Below are 25,664 nucleotides of genomic sequence, written 5' to 3'. Positions count from 1 at the left end.
CAGCCAAAATTCATTATTTTGGAAATCTTTAATCATTAAAGGATTTTGTTTGGGGATTTATTTTAATTCTGAGATTTGTAATTTGAATTAGATAATAAGCATCATCATCCATATCTGGTCAACAGAGCATTTAGGAAAATCAACAGTTAGCATAGTGTTTTGAGTAGCACAATATCCTGATCTGTTACTGTTAGTTAACAGATGGCCTGCAGCCTTGTCTTTTGTGTTAGTTACTATTTTGCTGAATATACTGTAGAAGAACATTAACCAGAAAACCAGTTTAGCTTTAGCCTTACCTGCAATTTTCTTGGGTGTTTGCAACTGAAACGCCCTGTGAATTTATAGTAGTATCCTGTTGATGGGAAATAATTAGAAATTATATAATAATTGTTTTTTAGGCCTTTAGTATCTCTGAAAGTAAGCCACTTTGTATTACGGAGACAATACATTTTTTAAAGCTTATTTTAATGCAGAATCACAAGTCAGTAACTTCAAAAAAGGCAAGGCAAATAAAAGCGGGAGGAAGGTGGGCACTGATGCCAACATTAAATATACAGGTGTATTTAAGTCAGTGATTCTAAACTCTAGTTGTACCTCGGGCGATTTTTAAAATATCAGTACCCAGAGGTCTCAGGTAAATTAAATTATAATGCCTGGAATTGGTTGCTGGCATTGAATTTAAAAAATATTAAGATACTATTATTATTGTGTTACAAAGGCAATATTTTTGTAGATTTACCCATTAGTACTTTCTTTGCTCCTCATACCTTTTTGCTTCTCTAAGCTTCCATCTAGGACCACTTTCCTTCTGCCTACAATACATTTTTTAGAATATCTTTTAGTGAGGGTCTCCTGCTGGCCAGCTGTCAGGTTTTGTTTGTCTGGAAATGTCTTTATTCTACCTTACTTTTAAAGGATATTTTTTGCTGGGTCTAGGTATCAGTTATCTATTTCTGACTAACAAACCATCCCAAACTTAATGACTCAAAATCAACAACTATTTCCTCATGAATCTGTGGGTCAGCAGTTTGATCAGGGCTCAAGGGGATGGCTTGTCTCTGATCTACCTGGTGTCTCATTCATCTACTTGTAGTCACTTGTCACGTCAGCTGGGAGCTGGACAGTCCAGATGACCTCATTTATATGTCTGGTGGTTTGGTAAGGTGAGAAAGGAACTGGGCAACATATCTCTCATATCTCTCAGCTGGCTAGGCTAAATGCCTTCATGTGGTAGCTGGGTTCATAAAGCAATATAGGGACTTCCCTGGTGGCGCAGTGGTTAAGAATCTGCCTGCCAACGCAGGGGACACGGGTTCAAGCCCTGGGCCAGGAAGATCCCACATGCTGTGGAGCAACTAAGCCTGTGCGCCACAACTACTGAGCCTGCACTCTAAGCCCACAAGCCATAACTACTGAGCCCAAATGCTGCAACTACTGAAGCCCGTGCGCCTAGAGCCCATGCTCTGCAACAGGAGAAGCCACCGCAATGAGAAGCCCACACACTGCAACAAAGAGCGTCCCCTGCTCGCCACAACTAGAGAAAGCCCACGTGCAGTAACTAAGACCCAGTGCAGCCAAAAATAAATAAATAAATTTATTTTAAAAAAAGCAATGGCAAGATCCAATGCACAAGTACTTTTCAAGCTTCTTGAAAAGTGTCTCATTGACCAGAGCAAGTCAGATGGCCAAGCCCACATTCCAAAGGGTGGAGAAATTAGATTCCATCTCTTTATGGGTAGAGGGACAATGTCACATTCAAAGGGATGTGCATTAAGGAATGGGAGGGATTTGTGGCCTTAAAAAATCAATAACAGGGGCTTCCCTGGTGGCGCAGTGGTTGAGAGTCCGCCTGCCGATGCATGGGACACGTGAGAGGCCCGCGTACCGAAAAAAAAAAAATCAATAACAGTGTAGAATTTTAGGTTGGAGTATTTTTCAGCACATTTTCTTTCCACTGTCTTTTGGCTTTCACTGTCACTGTTAAGCAGTTAGTCAGTTCCTGTGGCTTCTTTTCAGATTTTCTGTCTGTGTTCTCTTGACCACTATGATTTGTCTTGGTGTAACTTTTCTTTTATTTCTCGACTTGAGCTTTATTGAGTTTCTTTTGATTCGGTGTCTTTCATTCTTTATGCAAAATTCTCAGCCATTATCTGCCTCTGCCCCACTCTTTCTCTTCTTCTTGAACTTCAGTTAAGTTAGATTTCTTGCTATTTTTTCATATTTATTTATTTTTTACTATAAAGGTTTTATTATGCACAGAGAGGGGAGGGGGCTTAGTCCTTGGCAGCTGCTTTCCTCTTGGCAACCAGGACATCACTCAGGTTCTCTTGCCTCTTGGCATGGCTGTGTGTCCCCACTCTTTTCTTGATGAACTTGAGGGCCTGTGTGTCCTTGGAGAACCTGAGCATGTCCCAAATGCTCTGCCTTTATGAGGCAAAGCCTCATACTTGTCAGATCATGTCCCTTAGGGACTTGGTGTGCTTGGTGAGGCATCCATGGCAGTGGCTGTGCCTCAGCTTGCTCATGTTCTTGGTCACTTTGTGGCCCTTGTTGAGGCCCATGGCCATGGGGTAGTACAGAGCTGTGGCTTTGTTCCTTAATGGCTTCTGAGGCAGAGTCTTCATATTTATTAACTTTTCGTCTTCATGCTACATTCTGGACAATTTCTGTTGACTTACCTTTCAGTGTACTAATTTTCTCTACAGTTATACTGGAGAGCTGCTTAACTCTTCTACTTTTGTAAAAAATTAAATTTACCATAGTTCATCATTTTTTCCTTTTAAAAAAATTAAGGTATAATTTACATGTCGTAAAATTTGCTTTCTTTTTTTTTTGGTTTGCAATCTACAGGGTTTTTTTTCTATTTATATTGTACTTTTATTATTTATTTATTTATTTATTTGGTTGTATTTATTTGGTTGTGTTGCAGCAGGCGGGCTCCTTAGTTGCGGCTCGCAGGCTCCTTAGTTGCGGCAGGTGGGCTCCTTAGTTGTGGCATGTGAGCTCCTTAGTTGTGGCACGTGAGCTCCTTAGTTGTGGCAGGTGGGCTCCTTAGTTGCAGCAAGTGGGCCCCTTAGTTGCAGCTTGCAGCTCCTTAGTTGCGGCATATGAGCTTCTTAGTTGTGGCATGCGAACTCTTAGTTGCGGCATGCATGTGGGATCTAGTTCTCTGACCAGGAATTGAACCCGGGCTCCCTGCGTTGGGAGCGCTGAGTCTTAACCTAACCACTGTACCACCAGGGACGTCCCTGCAATCTACAAGATTTAATATTCATCCTTTTATCTGGTGCTTTTGCCAATAGCACACTCTTAATTACTGTTGCTCTACTGTAAGTCTTAAAATGAGGTAGTATTCCAACTTTCTTTTACAAATTGTTAGGGTCTTCTATTTACAATCTGCTTTTTTTTTTTTTTGCGGTACGCAGGCCTCTCACCGCTGTGGCCTCTCCTGTCGTGGAGCACAAGCTCCGGACACACAGGCTCAGCGGCCATGGCTCACAGGCCCAGCCACTACACAGCATGTGGGATCTTCCCAGACCGGGGCACGAACCCATGTCCCCTGCATCGGCAGGTGGACTCTCAACCACTGAGCCACCAGGGAAGCCCTCTCTGTCTCTTTTAAAGAAAGGCAAGTCACAGAGGCCAGTGCTCATGTTCCATAACCCAAATTGTAGATCCCAGCTGTTAGTCCTCAGCAATAACTTTGAGAACTTCATAGTAAAGTTTTGGTGTTTTTCTGATTTAAAGTTTTCAACCTCTATGCAATCATATTTCCCTATTTTAAATATAATTTTAAACCTTTTCTAGTCAGAAATGTTGTGAGCATTCTATAAAAGCAAAAAAAAGTAAATGACATTTGGGTAACTTACACTTTATTTTCTCAACAAAAATGTGTCCCCTTTGTAACTCCACCACACACACTTTTTTGCCACTGTTACCATTTTTTATTTCATATGTTAAATAGTTGGAAAAGCTATACCACATTATCTCCAGCTCATAGGTCAACAGACAAGATTGGATCCCTGTGGAATAGGTTATGTCATTTTAGTCACGATGTTCTCCTATAAAAAATTCAAAACACCAGATTTGAAGAGACCATTGAGGAGTCTGAAAGATTTCCTTAGATTATTTTCCTGGGCAAGGACATTTTCCTTTTCTTAGCTTCTTAGTTAGTTGTAGTTAGCTTTGCAGCACCTTAAACATTTTCTCCTGACGTTTACACTCTTCCTGTATTATAAATACTTTTCATCCACACCTCAGCAATATGTGTTGTTTAAAATAATTAACATTTAAATATTTCTATTGTTTCTTTAATTTTCTGCAAGCTGTTTTAATTTTCCTAGCATGGAGACTAAACTACGGTAAAGAAAAATTTTGTTGTATCTTCTACTTCCCCAACAGTTATTTATTATGTACTCTACATTCTAGGTACAAATCAGGGATACTCTGTCTCTCTGGAAATTTCTGTCTCATACAATATGACTGTATGATAGATGAAAGGCAGATTGGAACAGAACAAGGCGTGGAGGCCACAAAAAAAAAAGAGAGACCTGCTCAGAGATTGTCGTCTAGAAAATTAGGATTTGGACTAAAGCAATGACAGAAAGAAAGGAGATTGACTAAATCTAATACTGAAAAAAGATGACTAAGGAGAGCTTGTTAAAGGACTAAGATAGGGGACTTGCAGGAGGAAAAGGAATCAAAAGTAAACCCAAAGTTCCATTGGGTATGTGGGCATTTCTTACTGGGGGAATGATGATGCCATGGTAGAAAAAGAATTAAAAATAATTTATGTAGATACTTCCTCTTCCAAGAGGTAGAGCTTAACTCCCCATTCCCCTCGAGTATGGGCTGGACTCAGTGAATTGCTTCCAAGGAGTAGAATGTGGAAAGGTAGAAGGGAGTCATTTTATAGTGGAGAAACCTGGCAAACACTCCCTTGGCCGGGTGATCAAAGTTGGCATCATCAGTATGTATGCCCTTGATATGATGTGTTGAGAATGGCAGTTCTTCCCCAAAACCTATATCCTATGAGAAAAACATCACACTAACTGAAGTTGAAGGACATTCTACAAAATACCTGACCAGGCTTCCTCGAAAACTGTCAGGTCATTAGAAACACTGAAGCTAAGGAGATCAGACTAAATCCTGGATGGGAAAAATGTTTGACCAAATATCTGGGCACCTGTTGGCCCAGTCAAGTTGACACATAATCTTGTGTCACTGTCCAAAACTAAGAGAGGATGGAGGGTTAAAGAAGATAAAGGGTTAAGGAGGAGAGAGTTGTTCTTTAAACATCGAAAACAACAGAAAGCCAAAAAATGGGATAGAGAAGATGGCTCTTAATGATAAAAATCACATGAAGCAGGAAATCAGGAAATGTGGTCTGACTCATTTAAAAAGTGAAAGGAAGATGCACAGTCAGTGACAGAATGGATAATAGAAGTAAGTTAAATTTTCATTTTACAGTTGACCTTTGAACGTACGTATTTGAACTGCACAGGTCCACTCATACGCAGATTTTTTTTCAGTAAATAAATACTACAGTACTACATGATCAGAAGTTGGTTGAATACGCAGATGTGGAACCACAGATACAGAGGGCCAACTCTAAAGTTATCCTCGGATTATTGACTGTGAGGAAGGTCTGCACCCTTAACTCCCCCTAGTTGTTCAAGAGTCAACTGTATTTTATCTGCCCCTCTCTCTTGGGATATCCCTTTTCTTCTAACTACTCCAGTCCTAAAGTAGGGCCAAAGTAACTAACTTTGGGGGGAAAAACAAGTGTTCCCCCCCACCCCCCTGGCCCAAGAAAGAAAGCAGATTCTTCACATCCACTAAAAATGTCTTGAGGTTCTCAAGTACTCAAATTTATGAATGTGTATCCATGGATACAAGGATAAAAGTCATATAGGTTAAAGCTAAACTTACATGTTATAAAGCAGGTGCTTGGCGAGTTAACAAATATTATAAAATCCTAACTTACTCTTAACCTTTTAGGTACAGTCTTCAGTAATATAGTTCAAACATTTATGCACACTCTTTCTTTTTTCTTTTTTTTTTTTTTTTTTGCTGTACGCGGGCCTCTCACTGCTGTGGCCTCTCCCGTTGCGGAGCACAGGCTCAGCGGCCATGGCTCACGGGCGCAGCTGCTCCGCGGCATGTGGGGTCTTCCCTGACCGGGGTACGAACCCGTGTCCCCTGCATTGACAGGCGGACTCTCAACCACTGCGCCACCAGGGAAACCCCACACTCTTTCATTTTATTATTCATCCTTTATAATTGAATTCATGGAAGACTGGCTTTAGGCCAGAAAGCAGTAAATTAAATTTGAAATGCTTCTTTCTGCTAGTATTTAGCACTTGCATTTTTCTTCCCGTTTTTTTCCCTCTAAGCCCAGTAAAATATCCTAATAATTTCACAATGATACGGCCTAAGAGGTGATACTGCCAAAGGTGAAATATTGCTGGGCAAGTAGTACCTCCACTCAGTAGCTTAAAAATTTGCCAGCTGTAAACACAATATTTAAAATCAACATTTAAAATTCTCCTAGGTATGTAAGTATTTAATGTATGAAAATCAGATTATGAAAGTTGAGGACCATCTGTAAATAAAAATGCAAATATTTTGAATTCTTAATTACCCAGAGTTTCATTGTTTTACTACTTTCTTTAGTGTGTGTCTAACATTTTAAAATGTTCTCCTGGGCTTTGATCTAGCAGTGTCTGCAAATTGTGTTTACCATCACTCAATCACATGCTCTTCGAGTAGCCTATACTCCGTTGCTTCTTAGACCCTAATAGAGCTTCCTATTTTAGTACCTAAAACTCTCTATGATTAAAATTTCTCTCAGTTGAGATTCTTACTGCTCTATTTCATCTAACTTACTATAAAATAAAATGGATAACTATCCAGTGAATAAAGATCCCTAAAAATAAAATGAAACTCACAACTCAAATATTATATAGTTATAGAAAAGTTTGTGATGTTTGAGATAAGAATTTACAAAGCTATTAAATCAGAGACCCTGGGTTCCTTCTAGTTTTGCTAAATATGCCAATTTTATGGGGGAGAAATTGGTCAGTAGGAAAAGCAGAGACTCACCCTACTGATTCAGGTGTGGAGGGTAAATCTTCCTCCTACTAAATAAAGTACTTCACTGTTCTGAACAGTGACAATCTGAATACATTTTCTTTATGAGAACGTGATTAAGTTAATTAAAGACAGATTATTAGGGTTGTTCTTACAAGTTGTTCCTATCTGCCTACATAATGTAAACAACCTACATACAGTTAGACTGTTAGTTTTAGCTCTGTTTTTACCCCTTGGCTCCAGACTTCAGGCTATTTTCCATATAACCTGCCTTACAGGGTGCTCCATACAAAAGTTGGTTAAATAGGGGCTTCCCTGGTGGCGCAGTGGTTGAGAGTCCGCCTGCTGATGCAGGGGACACGGGTTCATGCCCCGGTCCGGGAAGATCCCACATGCCGCGGAGTGGCTGGGCCCGTGAGCCATGGCCGCTGAGCCTGCGCGTCCGGAGCCTGTGCTCCGCAACGGGAGAGGCCATAACGGTGAGAGGCCCGCGTACCGCAAAAAAAAAAAAAAAAAAAAAATTGGTTAAGTAACGTGCTTGAGTTAGCCTCAAACAAAAACATACGTTTTGTGGAGAGAAGTCCATTTCTCCTAGTAAAAAAACTTTAAACTTTCTAGTAAAAGAACTTATGGTATTTAAAATGAAGGTTTATAATGTGATAAAAATATTCAATATTGTTGACCGTTTTCATCATCTTGCTTTTCTCCTATAGGACCGTTTCACTTTCTTGTAGTAAAAGCAAAAGGGTATTTGTGTGTGTGTGTGTGTGTGTGTGTGTGTGTGTGTGTGTGTGTGTGATTTAGGAATTTAGAGTTAACTCACCAGCTTATAGTTGTCCCTGTATGAATTAGTGACTGTTTTTCCACAGAAATTGTTTCTATCCTAGGCTAATTGTTTCTGAGCCATTGCTCAACCTGTTTTCAGAATGGGAGCACATTTTATTAATAATTAGCTCAAGAAAAACATAATTAATAAAGTTAATCTGTTGCTAAGTAAAACCATATGAAATTCCAAAGCAAAATACAAATATGAGTTTATGTGTTCCAAAGCGAGTTCCTTAGCGTAAGTAAGTGATAGAAAGCCCAGGCATGATCCTAGTTCTTGCTGTACCAAAAGGAGCTAGCAGGAGACTTTCTTCTTTGCCATCTTCTGCAGTATGTGAATTAAGAATACTAAGAATCTGGTTAACACACGTTAACAGTTATCTTGATGTTATGCATGGTTATTTTATACAGAAATGTAAAAATAGTGGAAATCAGTCTTTGAAGAATAGAATCACATTTTAAATGTATTGATGGAGTTAGTGATTTAAAGGAAATTTGTGCTAAGTTTTAAGTTTTTTGTTTTTGTTCTGTATGGCAAGTCCCTTCACAACATGAATAACTGACCTATTTTATGTTTCGTTGTCTGAAACAAAGCCACTAAACAAGACAAGATTCTGATTTGGAATTTGGTGACCTGATTCAGTTTTCAAAGAAGGAAAAATTGTAATTTGTGAACTTTTAAACTACCACAGTGATCATTTGATCAGTATGTGAGAATAGTCCATTTAGTTAATATCTCCAAGCACAGCTATAACTGTTTTTTAAATTATTTTTTTTCCATTTTACCACAAAATCCTATAAAATAAACTGAAGGAAATTACATCTTTTTGTATTAGCATCTCATCTTTATTGGGGTATCTGTCAGTAGGTCCACTGTTAAGCAGAGAGCTAATTAAAGTGACAAAGCAATGATGTCGTTGAATTTGCAAGTTGAGGAAATGAATATTAATAAGATCCATCCCATTAGAAAATAATTTTATTCATGCACTTTGCCAGAGTTATTGGGTATAACAGTTCTTTCCCTGACTAGTCATTTTCATCCTGATTTAATGATGTCCTATCTGACTTTTCAGTGACCAACTGATATTTAGCAGTAATATATTCAGAAGAGTGTAGGAATCTCAACCCATTTATTGAAAAAATTCTGTCAAATATTTTCAAACAAAGTAGGGTTTAAATAAGTAGTACTGAGGAATTGTACAAATTGGTTTTTATTCCCCAGGACTGTTTTTGTGAGCATAGTAATTCCCAAGTATCTCTTTAAAGATCATTTTGTGTTGTACCTGGTTCTTAAAGACTTATGTTACTGAGGTTTAGCATGGTTGTAAAGTATGTTGTTGCCATGGTTAAGAATGTTGGATGCATATGCTTTGGGTTGAAGGGTTTTTTTGGTTTGTTTTTTGTTTTTGCTGTGCCATGCCGCTTGCGGGATCTTCGTTCCCTGGGATCGAACCTGGGCCCACAGCTGTGAAAGTGCGGAGTTCTAACCATCAGGGAGTTCCCATGGTTGAGGATTTTTAATAATCCCATGAGAAATCTAGATGGATAATTTGTATCTTTGTATATGTGAGTCCTGCTATTATCAGATGGCTACTTCTATAAAAGAGCTGTTTATTATACCAAATTATGGAATTTGGATATACAGTGAAAACTCAGCTTTTAACAGCTACAAGAAGACCAAAATAATGGCAAAGTGTAATAGGAACTAGAATGGAAACTGCTATGGAATCCATATTTTAAAGAATGTTCCAAGGGATTCCTTGGCCGTCCAGTGGTTAGGACTCCATGCTTCTACACTGGGCCAAAAAAAAAAAAAGAATGTTCCAGAAAATTGCCATTTGTCTAACTAACACTGTTAAGCTAGAATCTGTCAAAACAATCAAATTTTGAGCAAAGATAAAACAAGGTCCTGTGACTCAACCATGGACTTAAGTACAAATGAAGAGGGAAGATTTCTCTTAAGAAAGGGAGAATGGAGAACTCTCCCTGAATCTTTGCCCGCACCCGACTCTTCTGAGGTGTGGCTGAAGCGACACTGTAAAGGCATACCCCACGGGAAACTGCTCACATTCTTCTGGCCCTTGTGCTCGAAGTGACCCGGCCTAGTTTTGATATTTTTTTAAAGGCAGTTGTAGAGGAGACTGAGCGGTCCACCTCATGCACACCACCGCTGCACTTCCACACTGGTGAATTAGCAGTGTATTTACAAGAAACCAGGTTTCCCTCCTCGTTTTTTTTTTTTTTTTTCCACACACACACACACTGTATTTTATTTTTACAAGAGATAAATAAACTGACACCAAGCATTGTAACTGGATGACCACAACAAAAGCAACAATGATTGCAGTTACCAAACACGAAACACACTCATACTATGTCATGATATTGACATTCAGTCCAGTAATCCTCCACTGTAACAGCTCCTTTACTTTGCAGTGAAAATTGGTTTGTATATTTTTTGCCTTGAGTCCTTGTGGGATTTTTTTTTTATTCAAGCAGAAAGTCACAAAAATTATAATCATCCTCATCAGTTCACTCAGTCCCATGTAATTAATTTGTTTTTCACCTCCTCATTTTTTAAGAGTGGTATAATAAAATATATATTTGATCTTTGTCTCCAGTTCCTGGCACAGAGCTCTGAAAACGCTTGGAATTTCCTGAGTAATAGGATTTGTTACTTCATAACACGCCCCTTTCTTTACACTTGAGTTTATGCTAATGAAGTGATTTATGACGGGGCCCCAGGATAGCCTGAGAATGGGCCGGTCATCAGGAGTGATTAGAAGGTTAGAACGTTCAGTCCCACCCACCGGCCTCCAAGGATGGGGTGGGATGGCTCTCTGGAGACTGAGCGTTATAAAAACTCAAACTAGAAGACCTGGGGAGCTTCTGTGTTGGTGAATAGATCAAGGTGCCAGGAGGTGACATGCCCTGTGTGGGCCTGAAGCTCTGTGGTGCCTTCCCTCACTTTGCCCTAGGCATCTCTTCCATTTGACTGTTCCTGAGTTGTATCTTTTATAATAAACTGGTAAATGTAAGTAAAATGTTTTCCTAAGTTCTGTGATTTGGTCTAGAGAGTTATTAAACTTGAGGAGGGGGTCATGGGGACCCTCAAACTTGTAGCCAAGTCAGAAGAATTACAAGTGTCCTTGGGACCTGAGATTCACGACTGGCATCTGAAGTAAGGGCAGTCTTGTGAAACCGAGCCCTCAATTTGTGGGGTCTGCCCTAACTCTGGGTAGTTAGTGTGACAATGAAAATTAATCAGTAGTTAGTATATGAAAGTAGTCGAAAATTTTATTTGAGCCAAATTTGAGGATTATAACTTGGGAAGAGCATCTCAGAAAGCTCCCAGAACTGTTCCTCCCATTGGGAGTCAAAACACAGTTACATAAGTTTTTTTAGACAGAGGGCTGTACATTAAATGACGTATTATTGACAGTTTACACAATCCAGATCTAAGCATGGCCCTTACAAGATCAAGAAGGAATGTTATCTTTTAAGGAGTTGTTGATTTTAGGAGAATGTTGCTCTTTGCTTCACTTGAGCAGGTATTTCTTCTGATGGGGGAGGTTTGGTTGATGCATAAAGCAGATACACAGTAGGCGGGGAGAGAGGAGGCCAGAGGGCAGAAAAAATTTTTTATGTTTAAATTTTTCTTGTCTTGCCATAGAATATGAATTTTATTTCACAGCGTCAGAACTAAATTGACACCCAGTTAACATGAGAATCTGAGAGCTGGTATCACAAAGAGTAAGCTCTGCTTGGGACTTCCCTGGTGGTCCACCTTCCAATGCAGGGGACACAGGTTCGATCCCTGGTCAGGGAACTAAGATCCCAGATGCCGCGGGGAAACTAAGTTCGTGTGCTGCGACAAAGACTCAGCGTAGCCAAAAAAAAAGCATAAGTTCTGCTTTGTTTTGTTTTGTTTTGTTTTTTAAATTAATTATTTTTGGGGGGGGCTGTGTTTTGTCTTCTTTTCTGTGCGAGGGCTTTCTCTAGTTGCGGCAAGCGGGGGCCACTCTTCATCATGGTGCGCGGGCCTCTCACTATCGTGGCCTCTCTTGTTGCGGAGCACAGGCTCCAGACGCGCAGGCTCAGTAGTTGTGGCTCACGGGCCTAGTTGCTCCGCGGCATGTGGAATCTTCCCAGACCAGGGCTGGAACCCGTGTACCCTGCATTGGCAGGCAGATTCTCAACCACTGCGCCACCAGGGAAGCCCTCTGCTTTGTTTTTATGTGCTTAGTAGATATTAACATTTGCATTAAAAAATACATAAGAATAAATTTGCTGAAAGAAAGTGTCAACTGAAGAAAAATGCACAACCTAAAAATTGCAAGTTATGTTTTACTTCGGGACCTTGCTGAGGACTATAGCCCAGGAGACAGCCTCTCAGATAGCTCTGAGGAACTGTTCCAAAGAGGTAAGGGAAGAGCTAGGATATATAGGAATTTTTGCTGAAAAAGAATCATGTAGTTGAACATCAAAAGATTACTGCCAATCACAAAAAAATACCCAGACATTTCAAGTTAATGATTTTATTGCTTTTCTGTGTATGGGAAGAAGCTAGAGTCTGGGCTTATTGAAATTATTTCTTAGATACGCATCTTAACTATTTAGGGCCAGTATCCTGTTTCTTCTCCATCCTGAATTCCCCTTATAGCACACTATGGCACTGTGGCGGGGCGGGGGCTGCAGTGGCTGGTGGCTTGGTGGTGGCCACATTTGCTGTTTACTGGAATGAGGGGCAACATTGTTTGTTTACTGGAATGGCAGGCAACATCCTTTGTCCACAAAAGTAAAGATCCAACTTAACAGAAAGAGATAATATTCTTCCTAGATTTGGAAGACCTGCAGATCTGTTCAACGCAATCGCAGTCAAAATCCCAGCAGGCTTTTTTGGGGGGGCTAGGTAATAGAAACTGACAAGCTGAGTCTTGCATTTATATAGAAATGCAAGTGAGCTTGAATAGCTAAACAGCTGAAAAAGAATAAAATTGGATGACTTGCATTACTTGTATTTCAGCACTTACAAAGATTTACTATAAAGTAATCAAGACAGTATGGTAGGGCTTCCCTTGTGGCGCAGTGGTTAAGAATCCGCCTGCCAATGCAGCAGACACGGGTTTGAGCCCTGGTCCAGGAAGATCCCACATGACACGGAGCAACTAAGCCCGTTTGCCACAACTACTGAGCCCATGCACCTAGAGCCCATGCTCTGCAACAAGAGAAGCCACCGCAATGAGAAACCCACGCACCGCAATGAAGAGTAGCTGCTGCTCACCACAACTAGAGAAAGCCCACATACAGCAACGAAGACCCAACACAGCCAAAATATATATATTAAAAAAAAGACAGTATGGTATTGTCAGAAAGATAAACTTATAAACCTGGGGTTGACAAAATGGCTGTGTGTTTTTTTTTTTTTATGCGTTACGCGGGCCTTTCACTGTTGTGGCCTCTCCCGTTGCGGAGGACAGGCTCCGGACGCGCAGGCTCAGCGGCCATGGCTCACGGGCCCAGCCGCTCCGCGGCATGTGGGATCCTCCCAGACCGGGGCACGAACCCGTGTCCCCTGCATCGGCAGGCGGACTCTCAACCACTGCGCCACCAGGGAAGCCCGGCTGTGTGTTTTGTAAGTAAAATTTCAGTGAAACAAAGCTAAACCTATTTGTTTACGTATTCCCTAGGGCTGCTTTTTTTTTTTTTTTTTTTTTTTTTTTTTTTTTGCGGTACGTGGGCCTCTCACTGCTGTGGCCTCTCCCGTTGCAGAGCACAGGCTCAGCGGCCACGGCTCATGGGCCCAGCCGCTCCACAGCATGTGGGATCTTCCCAGACCGGGGCACGAACCCGTGTCCCCTGCATCGGCAGGCGGACTCCCAACCACTGCGCCACCAGGGAAGCCCCCTAGGGCTGCTTTTGATCTACAGTTACCAAATTGAGTATAACAGAGACTATATATGGCCCCCAAGCCTAAAATACTGTCTATTCAGTGGTTCAGAATCGAAAGTTGATAAATAGGTCCACATATGCCTGATTGTTACCTGAAAACTGATTTCACCTCTTGGTGGGTGTTGAGCCAAAAGATACAACCAAGCCAAAGACTGGGAGAAGGAAGGATTTGTTACTTGCAGCAAGTAAGGAGGAGAACACGGGAGATCTTTCCCAAAGCAGTGTCTCCCTGAACAGCAAAACTGGGGAAGTTTTAAGCTAAGGGTACATGCATATTCATGAAGGGGCTTGAACAGAGGAGAATTCAGCATAGAACTGAGGCAGAGGTTGAGTCCAAGCTTTAGCTGATTAAAGTCATGAGGGTCAGAAAAGGTCACCATTATAATTCCTTAGATTCTGGCCAGTCTGGGGTTTTTAGCATGTAGTTGCCATTCTCCACCTGGATGGGGCCTTAGTTCCTGTTGAACAGCGCAAAGATATGTATCAGATTGTCATTTATATCCCTTGAGAAGGAAGTAGGACTCTGTTTTATTGCTGAACTACTGTTTCTTTCTTTTTTTTAATATTTATTTATTTGGTTGTGCCGGGTCTTAGTCGTGGCAGGTAGGCTCCTTAGTTGTGGCTCGTGGGCTTCTTAGTTGCTGCACGCAGGCTCCTTATTTGTGGCATGCAAACTCTTAGTTTCGGTATGCATGTGGGATCTAGTTCCCTGTCGAGGGATGGAGCCCAGGCCCCCTGCATTGGGAGTGCGCAGTCTTAACCACTATGCCACCAAGGAAGTCCCTGAATTATTGTTTCTTGACTGCTTTTCCTCTGTTCCTGCATTCCTTTGTTCACTTAGGATCATTAATTGCTGAGACCTGTTAAGGGCAAGCATTGTGGCCTGGCTTAGATTACAAAATGGCTTAGGCCTAAAATGCCTTCTTTTATGTCAAAAAAGGCTGTATCTGCTTCTTTTCCTCTGGGGATCCTATACCCCATCTGCCTACATGATCAAATGATTTTCAACAAAGATGCCAATCAAAAAGGAAAGGATAGTTGTTCAAGCACAATTTGTTTAGGACTCTGTTGTGTTTATATGGGAAGAAAATTAACTTCAGCCTTACATCACACCTTCACAAAAAATAACTTGAAATGGATCATAGATATAAATTTAAAAGCTTTTTAAACAAACTTCGACTGAGTAAAAATGTAAAGATCTTACTGGCCTTATTCAGTGATTAATGAATAGGACAGCATCCCATCTAGCAACTAGAAAGGAGCTCGGAAGAGCTGTACAAAATGAGTGGCTTTTATAGGTGAAAGGGGACAGAAAAAAGAAATTTCTAGCAAAGAGTGTGTTGTTTCAGGCAAGGTCACCTTCCTTTGGGGGACAGAAGGGGTCTCAGGCAGATTACCTCACTAGTGCTCACCAGTAATTAACCAGATTGACTGGTTAAAGGTTACATTCCTGGTAAAGACTGAAACTGCAGTTAGGTTAGGTATTGTCTTGATTTGCTGATGTGGGGCCATTTTGGGCCTGCTCTCTCTTTTTTTTTCACAAGCTAAAAATAAAAATTCTAGAAAAGATACAGAATATTCATCAACTCAGAGTAGGCAAAGATTTCTTAAGACATAAAAGCACTAACTATAAAAAGAAAAAATGGATAAATTTGATTACATAAAAATTAAAATTTCTGCACTTTAAAAAGCACTATCGGGACTCCCCTGGTGGTGCAGTGGTTACCTGCCAATGAAGGGGACACGGGTTTGAGCCCTGGTCCGGGAAGATCCCACATGCCGCGGAGCAACTAAGCCCGTGTGCCACAACTACTGAGCCTGCACTCTAGAGCCTGTGAGACACAGCTGCTGAGCCTGTGTGCTGCAACTGCTGAAGCCCACGCGCCTAGAGCCCATACTCTGCAACAAGAGAAGCCACTGCAATGAGAAGCCCACACATCGTGATGAAGAGTAGCCCCTGCTCGCCGCAACTAGAGAAAGCCTGCACGCAGCAACAAAGACCCAACACAGCCAAAAATAAATAAAATTGAAAAAAATAAAAAGCACTATCAGAAAACGAAATGGCAACCACAGACTAGGAGAAAATATTTGTAAAACATATATCCATCATATGATGTGTCTAGAGTAAATCAAGTCTTAAAATTCAATAATAGTAAACTCAATTTTTAAAAATAAAAAGATTTGAACAATGCTTTACAAAAAAATGATATTAATGGCCACTTACCACTTGGAAAAACTCTGTATATCATTAGTCATCAAGGAAATGCAAATTAAAAACATGAGGTACCACTTACTATCCACTAGAATGGCTAAAATTAAAAACATGAGCAATTGTTGGCAAAGAGGTGGAGCAACTAGAACTCTCATGCATTGCTAGTGGGTGGGTTGTAAATTGGTGTAACCACTTTGGAAAACTGAATTAAAAAAAATTTTTTTTATTGAGGTACAGTTGATTTACAATATTATATTAGTTTCAGGTGTACAACATACTGATTCACAATTTATATAGATTATATTCCATTTAAAATTATTATAAAATATTGGCTATATCCCCTGAGCTGTACAATATATCCTTGTAGCTTATTTATTTTATACATAGTAGCGAATTTTCTTATATTTCAACATGCACTTAACATATGATCCAGAAATTCCAGCCTTAGATATTTACCCAAAGTATACCTTGAAGTTTTTTTTAAAAAATAATTTTATTGAAAAATAATAAATAGGGAATTCCTTGGCAGTCCAGTGGTTAGGACTCTGCACTTTCACTGCCGTCAGCCTGGGTTCAATCTCTGGTCGGGGAACTAAGATCCTGCAAGCCACATGGCACAGCCAAAAAAATAAAAAATAAAGAAAAAGAAAAATAATAAACATCTCTTTTGCAAAAGTAATTTGATCACGTCTATCCCCTGATTAAACTCTTTTAACACTTTCTCACTGCATTTCAGGTAAAATCCAAATTCTTTCCTGACTTCTTTTTGAATGTATTTTCTGCCACTTTACTTTTCACTAGGCTTTGTCCATACCTGCACTCTTTAGTTGCTAAAACATGCCAGACTCTTTCCAATATGATGTTCCTTCTGCCTAGAATACTCTCCATCCACCCCCACTTTCCCCACCCACTTGTTCATAGCTACATCCTCTCCGTTTAGATCTAGGCTTAAATGACATCTCCACAGAGAAACTTTTCCTGCCCTCCTTACCTAAAGTAAAAATTTCCACTGTTACTCTTTATTCCCCAGTTTCTTTCACGACAAAATTAGCCATTATTTTAGTTGTCTGCCTATTTTTTCATTGTTTATCGCATCCTCTCACATGAAAGCTCCACAAGGTAATGCCCTTGTCTGTCTTGTACAACACTCTGTCTCCATCACCTACCTCAGAGTCACCTGGGCTTTGTGAAGGAGTGAACATTGTTCCCTAAGCCTGAAATCTCTCTTCCTTCTCATCTATTGTAACTCCCCCCTCATCTTTCAAGGCCCAGCTCAAATGACAACTATTCTTCAAAGTCTTCTTCCACTCTTTGTTTAATTCCTTAGTGTATAAGTTAGTGTTTGTACTACACTAAAATGTTTTCAAAACTGGTGAAGGGGGACTTCCCTGGTGGTGCAGTGGTTAAGACTCAGTGCTCCCAATGCTGGGGTCCTGGGTTCGATCCCTGGTCAGGGAAGTAGATCCCACATGCATGCCACGACTTAAGAGTTCTCATGCCACAACTAAGGAGCCCGCCTGCTGCAACTAAGGAGCTGGCGAGCCGCAACTAAGGAGACTGCCTGCCACAACTAGGACCTGGCACAACCAAATGAATGAATGAATGAATGAGGAAATAAATATTAAGAAAAAAAAAAACCTGGTAAAGGAACTTAGAACCAAAGCAGAGGTTGAACACTGGCTTAAGCAAAAGGACCTATAACTTAACGGAGTTCATATCTTCCAAGTCAAGACATTTGAAAGAAAAAACGGTGATCTTTGGTGGAAAATATAGTCTATTTTCCACTCCTCCAAACTAGGTCATAGCAGTGTCTTAAGCTATACACACTTGAAACTTCTTTGGTTAAAACTTAACTCCTCAGGAGGATAGATATAGGACTGGTAAGAAAAGAAAAACTGGAAAGGTGTTTGCCATTTTCTTTTAGTTGTAATTAACTTCCTGTTCTAGGCTAGCTTCTGTTGTGCCTCCTTGGAGGAATGGGTAGAATTTTTAAGAGCCTGCAGGTGAAAAAAAGTAGTTTTAAAAAGATGCCTTCCCCTTCTTCCTCCTCCTTTATCTCCCCAATAATTCTCCTGGCACATGATTTACCTCATTCATTTGAAATTAGCTGTTTAACATCATTATAGCCTTTGCCATGACACCTAAAGGTGCGCCCCCCTGCCCCTGAACACACACACGTGCACACAAATCAACCGACACTTTAAAGTTAGATTTTCTTTTATTAAAAAAAAAAAAGGTATAGCATTTGAAGGGATAAGAAGATACAATTCTGTAAAACCCTAAAAGCATTTCTCGGATAATCCTGTCATAGTCCTCTGATTAATTTATGACTTCTAGGCATTAATATTCTCAGGAAGTTACAACAGCCAGCATGACAGAATAAACCAAAGTTGCTAAATTGCCTTTCAGCAGTGTGATCTGTATTTGGCATACTCTGTCTTTCTCAGATCGAGAGTCCAAGTACTGTTACTTCAGTGGTTCTTAAACTCCAGCATGCATCAGATCACTTCGAAGCCTGGTTACAACATAGATTCAGTAGGTCCAAGAATTTGCAGATGCTGATATTGATGCACTTTGAGAATCACAGTAGCTTATATGAATATTCCTACATATTTGGGTTGCCCAGACAAAAGCTCTCTTTAGGTGAATGTTATTTGAGTTTACGATTCACCTTAATCTAGATAATTTGTGTTTATTGTTGTTCAAGGAATTGAATGGGCAGGAAAATGAAGTTCTCATAATTTTAGATTTAACCTAGTCCTTAAAATTTTTCTTGCCTTATATAAAGCAGTTCATAAAACCTATCTTGTCATCTCAGGCCAAACTAGAAGCTATTTTTATTACGTATAATTAACCTAATTCTCAGAAAAGGAGCAGGTGTGGGGGAATGGCCAGCATTGAAACAAGTGTGGAAGCTCTCAAAAATTGCTTTTCTGAAATTAATGTTACCAGCCTCAATATAGCATTTGAAGTTGTTGTTTTTAGAATGTTGGACCTAGTTACTCAGATCTAGGACTGAGTTTGTAAGGGTTAAATAGTTTGTCTGTGGATTCAACATGAATATTTCCAAGGTTGTCCTAACTCCAAACGTTAGATCAGCTTATTTGAGAAGTTGGAGGTGTGTTACTGTGCAGAAACTTGGAGAAGTAGTTAGAGAGAAATATAGAATCCATCCCATTGGTGAACCGTCTTTCAGCTTCTCACATCTACTGCCCGTGTTTGATGTTATCACAGCATAGTATTCCAGAAGCTGTTTCTATACATAGCATCTTTATGTTTATAGTATAACTATGGAGAAGTTTTGTTTAAATCTTTAAAAAAATTTTTTTCAAAGAATTGTTGCCAAGCTTATTCCCCATCTTTTGACTTTTGTTTGAATCTTTGTCTTATTTCAAAGGCTGAGAGCTGTTACCCAATTGAGCCTTGAATTATGAGAGTCCAATATTTTTGAAATCGTAAAATTAAAAAAATCTTTTTTAATTAAAAGATTCTTATGTTTTAAATTTTGGAGTTATCACGTCTTACGGACCAAAATAGCACATTCAGTTTTTGGCAGCTTCTGTCCTGCCCATGCCAATAAAAGCAGCACCATATGGTGTGACTGCTGTCCCACTAGGAAACCCACACCCTGTGGAGACGTTGCCTGCCATGAAGCAGAGCCGCTGCTCCCCATATGCTTATCTTTTTAAGCCAACATATTGACCAAGATATATTAAGATTCCAGGACATCCTATCAGTTGAGTCCTGTAGCCCTCTTTCCTACCAGCTTTAACATTTGACCACATTATGAAAATACATACTCAAAACTTTATGGAATCTCTTACCCAGCCTCAGAAAGAAGCTTTTGAATGACTACTGCAAGAAATGAAAATATGTATGTTTTAGAATACAGTCAGTAAGTGTTTCATTGCTCCTTAACTGCTAGTACCCCTCCACAGCTATCTCCTCTCTCGCTCACCCCCCTCCCCTGACCAAACACCCAGAAGGAAAAGGGTTTGCAAATATTAATCTTAGGTGTTGGTGTAAGTGTAGGAAGATGGGCTGAAAGTTGTAGTTCTCTGTGATGGAAAGAGTTTAGAATGTGTAAGAAAGAGGGAATAATTGCTGCTCTACTCACTTCTGTGTATTCTGTCCTTTGTTGGATAGGTGTGCAGTGTTTTCCAAATAACCACCCTTTGCTGCCTGTTCTTTGTCTCTTTTATGCTGGAGCAGCCATTTAGTTATGGCTGGAGCAGCCATTTAGTTATGGCTGGAGCAGCCATTTAGTTCATTGTAACCTTCATCCAAGCACTTCTCTACCTTATAAAATTACTATTAAGGCTTTCCAGTATAAAATTATCTAATTCTGAAAATAAAGGCACACAGCTAAGTTTTGTTCATCATATAGATTATGTCTGTAGTTTTTAATAACTTTATTTAGTTATTCTTGAAACATTATTGAGCATTTACTGTGTTAATTGTATTGGGCAATGTGTATATGGAATAGATAAAATTCCACCCTCCAGAAACATATAAGCAGGTTATAATACAGTATAATGCTTTACTGAAAAGATATACAGTATACTATGGTTGTATCTTGAGGCAGCTCCTGAAATTAAAATTTCTAAAGACTCAAAGGAAAATATAAAACTTTGGTGTTACAGCAAAGTGCTTATAAATGTTATTGCCTGGTCTGTCAAAAAAGTGCTTAAAGCTCAGAGAAATTTATAAGGCTGGTTCAAGCTAAGCGACAAATAACTGAAAAATTAAATATCTTTAAATAATTTATGTTACAGTATTTCTAAAATTTGAACATCTAATAGTCATGTGCGATTTTTCAAAGTTAAAATTTTGGGAAATTATATTTTTAATTTGAATATGGTGAAGTGTTTTGTTACTAACGTATATGCCTTATATTTAAATTTCTAGAATAAGAATCTACAGATATTTTACATTTTGAGGTGTTACTAGATAGGAACGTGGTTTAAATCCGTGTTTTTCAGCAGGAATACTTTCGGCATTTTGGAGGAATCATTTCTCCTTGTGTAGTACTGTCCTATACATTGAAGGACATTTAGTATACTCAGCCTCTTTTTATATTTTTTATATTCATATAAAAAGTTGAATGCCTTCTTACAACTGTTTGACCCAATAACATTGAGGCTGCTTTTATTACGTATAAATGAAGACCAGTATGTATTTCTGATTTACTGTTTTTAAAAGCAGTAAATGATAGTTAAAACATTGCCCTCTAAATGCTAGTGTTTCTCCCCCTTCCAAGTTGGTGTGATAAAGAAAAATATCCCTTCACATTTCCAAATGTACCTCGTTGGGAGTTGACCATCTCCTTATTACATAATACTTTCGCTTTCTGTACATGTGTACAAAATTTTACTTTCTGAACTTAAGAGATTTGCCCTGAACTTTAATAAATAAGACATCTCTCTTTTAAAAATTAGAATGCATGCTTAGATATGTATGGGAGGGGTTTCCAGCTGGCTTGGTGCAGGAGCGTATAATTTTGTTTACTGTAAATCTCAGCAAACATTTTCTCACACTAGGGACAGCAGCCACATCACAATGTGGAAGATGCAATACTCAACCTGATCTTTTTTTTAACAGCTTTATTGAAGTGTATTTTACATATCACAGAATCCACCAATTTCAAGTTTACATTGATTTTTAGCAACTTTACTGAATGGTGTAATCATCACCATAAATCAGTTTTACATTTTTATCACCCCAGAAATATGTCTCGTGCCCATTTATAGTTAATCCCCATTCATTCCTTTACCTAGACTCTACTAATCTACTTTTATATAAATGGAATCATCAACATGTGACCATTCCCTTCTTAAAACATTTCTCTGTGGCTTCCCTATCGGACTGTTGTTTTTCACTCACCTCCTCAGTTAAGGGCTTGAATGTTCTATCAAGGGTTCTGTTCTCTCTCAGCCTAGGTGATTTCATTCTGACCTAAATGTGATGATTACCATATCTCTGTCACTAACCTAAATCTCTTTCCTGAGCTCCAGACACATATTGCCAACTACACTTTCAGGGTATGTCCACGGGCACCTCAGTCTCAACATCTCTGAAACTGAGCTCAATACCCGCTAATACAAGCCTAATGGGCCTGAATTTCACTTTTCAGGGAAGGTACCACCTTCCACTTTGTTCCCCAACTTGTAAAGTAGGGCAGCCATCATCCTTCATTCTTCTTTCCCTCACTTCCACATCCAATAAGTTACCAACTCTGAAATTACCCTTTAAATACCATATACACTGAATACAGTCAACCTGAATTTAGGTAGTATAAGTATGCCATGTGGTTTGGGTCAAGAATCTGTAGAGATTCTAAGCAAGATCAGGCCTTAACAGGAAGTGTAGTAAATTTTCACCCATTTTAAGTTTTGAGATTCACAAGAATAAACTCAGCACACTTAGTAACAAGGTATCTTTAAGAAGTTTCAGAATTCTTTAATTTTATTATAATTTTATTTTTCTTTCTTTAAGTTTTTTTTATAAAAGTTACACATAATTTAAAGAATCAACGGATTCTACAGTGTTTCTTTTTTTTTCCTAAATAAATTTATTTATTTATTTTTGGCTGCGTTGGGTCTTTATTGCTATGCACGGACTTTCTCTAGTTGCTGCGAGTGGGGGCTACTCTTCATTGTGGTCCATGGGCTTCTCATTGCGGTTGGCTTCTCTTGTTGTGGAGCATGGGCTTCAGTAGTTGTGGATCGCAGGCTCTAGAGTGCACGCTCAGTAGTAGTGGTGCAAGGGCTTAGTTGCTCTGCGGCGTCTGGGATCTTCCCTGACCAGGGATCGAACCCGTGTCCCCTGCATTGGCAGGCGGATTCTTAACCCCTGCACCACCGGGGATGTCCCCCCTTTTTTAGGGGGGGAAAATTATTTATTTATGCTGCACCCAGTCTTAGTTGTGGCACATGGGATCTTCCTTGCCGCGTGTGGGCTTTTCGTTGCTACATGTGGGCTCCTTAGTTGCAGCATGTGGGCTCCTTAGTTGCAGCATGCAGGCTCCTTAGTTGCAGCATGTAGGATCTTTAGTTGTGGCACATGGGATCTTTAGTTGCAGCATGTGAGATCTAGTTCCCTGACCAGGGATCAAACCCAGGCCCACTGCATTGGAGGTGGAGTCTTAGCCACTGGACCACCAGGGAAGTCCCTACAATGTTTCTTAAGGCATGTAGCAATCTGTATTTCCCCTTATAATTTTTTTTTATTAAGGCTAAAACAGAGATTCTTTTGGCTTTTACCTCCCCACTCCCAGATACTCTAAGTAAAGTTTTCCATTTTCTGTAGAACAGAATAATAATTTACAGTTTTCTCACAAAACAAAATTGGTACTCGCATAACAAATTGAATGTCTATTTGCAGTGGTTTGACACAATTAGGTAGAGGCAGTTTCCTGTTCAGTAAGTAAATAAAAGAGTAATGTTTTATAACTTTACAAAAGAGTAAAGTTCCTTTCTATTTTATTTAGCAGCAAATTTTAGTTGGATAAAGAGCATTTTAAATTTTATATAAAATATTTGTTGACTTAGATTTTCAGGGTCCTCATCACAAAGACTGAGTGGACTTTGTGAAGAACATAGTGGGACATGGGATAGAATTAGAAATGAATTGTTAGACTTCAGTAGAAGCTAGCAAGAATGTCTTTTCTAAGCAGCTGTTAAGAAGCTAAGGAAAGGGGGTTTTCTTTCCATATAGGAGGTGGCTTTCCCATTACTTCCTCTTCCCTTTTGAATTATTTTTGTTTGTTGTCCTAGGGAGATAATCATTTTTTGCTCTTAGTTCTGTCTCTCTATCTCTCCTCCAGATCTCATCCATTGGTGTTTATTCATATGAAATTTTTTCCTTAGTCATTTCTAAAAGCTTTACCTGAAGGATGAGCGGTTTCTCCTGAGGGAATTGGATTTAAATGAATAAGGGTGATGAATTCCTTTACAGGTGCGCAGAGGAACTCCAGAAATGTAATTCTTGATTATCCTTTCCTTCTCCATCCTAGTACTATTCCATCAAGAATCCAAAATAGTGGATTTAGTTTTCTGAGAATAGTGCTCTTTGACATCCTTATTTAATAATTTCTTGTCCTGTCCAGCTTAAATTCATTGCATAGTTTTGGTCTTAATTTGGGGATATCTTAGGGAATTGATGTTAAAATAAAAGGCCTGAAAAATAGACCAAAAAGGAAGAAGTTTAGGAGAAGCTGTTTATTTCATTGTGAGCCCAGTGATTGACAGCCTGCCTTTGGAAGCTTAGAGATCAAATAGAATTTCTGTCAACCAAGTAACAAATATTTGCAGAATGCCAGTGTGTGCCTAGTATTGTGTAGCACAGGATGTAATTACTGCCTTCCAGGAACTTCCTTAAATATAAGTTATCTTAAGAAGAAAATTTTTGCCAGAGACTTGTGGGGGTTTGTGGTCAACCAAGAATTTATTTTATTAGGATTTTAATATTTTTAGGAATATTTTCAGGATAGATATAACTTGGAGCCAAAAATTATGTTTCATTGCTTGCTCTGTGATGTCATAGTTGCACCAAGTAAGAATTAGAACATAGATTTGAAATTCTTACTCACTTTCAGATTGAATAAAGGTATCCTGCAGCAGATTTTTTTAGAATGGAGGATCAACTGAAGGGCCCAGGTTCTCATGCAGAAACTGATGTTGGGATATTGACTTTAAAACTTTGAATTTTTCACTCTGAATTATTTTTCTGTTCTGAAATGCAAGTTTAAGCTGTCATCAGTGGATTAAATCAATTTTTATATATATAATAAGAATACAACTTCTGATGTCAGAGACAACTTAAATGATCCCTCTATTAATAGGAAGTGGATATTTTTCACAGATGTTAACTATTGAGTTGGTGATTATACTATCAGAATTGTCAGATGGCTTTAGATGGGTATGGCTCTAATTTTTATGGGAGAAAGGTTTGAAAAAATGTGTTTTTCTCTTTTCACCGTACTTAAAATTTAAAGCATTGTAATGGCAGAGGATGGGATTAATGATTAGCTCCTCCCAAGTCATAGTATGATTTAACTGGTAGAATAGGGATAGGAATTAACAATTTCATAGTCTTAGTCAGTTGCTTTCCTCACCATACAAAAAGAAAGCTAAATGTGAAAAAACTGTTTTGAATTTTGTCATTAATGGAAACTGTAGCCTTAAGCCAATACACAGATATAAGACACTTTTGTTGTGTCTGATCTATTTTGGTGGCAATTAATTATGTAAGTTAGATCTACTTAATCTTAAATTCTAAGGCAAAAGTGATCAGTCATCTTTGGAAAAAGGATCTGCTATTCATTATTTCTATTTTTTTTCCTGAGATTTTTAGAGAGGGTGTATAATTATATTAAATAAGCTATTGGTGGAACAGGGAAAAGGTTGCAGAGATAACTTACATTTTTAGGAATTTTTTTGTTACTTTTTTTAAAACTTTATTTATTCATTCATTCATTCATTCATTCATTCATTTATTTATTTATTTATGGCTGTGTTGGGTCTTAGTTCTGCCCGCAGGCTTTCTCTAGTTGCGGCGAGTTAGGGCTACTCTTCATTGCGGT

The 25,664-nt window shown here is 39.1% G+C and overlaps 2 protein-coding genes across 3 annotated transcripts in view; one reads left to right on the top strand and one right to left on the bottom strand.

Annotated features, from left to right (window-relative positions):
* Window positions 1–25,664, top strand: part of GLG1 (golgi glycoprotein 1) — a 146,964-nt gene that overhangs the window by 31,660 nt on the left and 89,640 nt on the right. The window lies entirely within an intron of this gene.
* Window positions 2,274–2,624, bottom strand: LOC136140830 (large ribosomal subunit protein eL36-like). Its single transcript, XM_065898985.1, is given in 1 exon segment — window positions 2,274–2,624. A coding segment is annotated over 1 exon segment (351 nt).

The sequence above is a fragment of the Phocoena phocoena genome, chromosome 20 (genome assembly GCF_963924675.1).
Source record: "Phocoena phocoena chromosome 20, mPhoPho1.1, whole genome shotgun sequence".
In the NCBI taxonomy this organism is placed as follows: domain Eukaryota; kingdom Metazoa; phylum Chordata; class Mammalia; order Artiodactyla; family Phocoenidae; genus Phocoena; species Phocoena phocoena.
The sequence above is the reverse complement of the archived record's forward strand: the minus strand, read 5'-3'. Positions and strand labels throughout refer to the sequence as shown.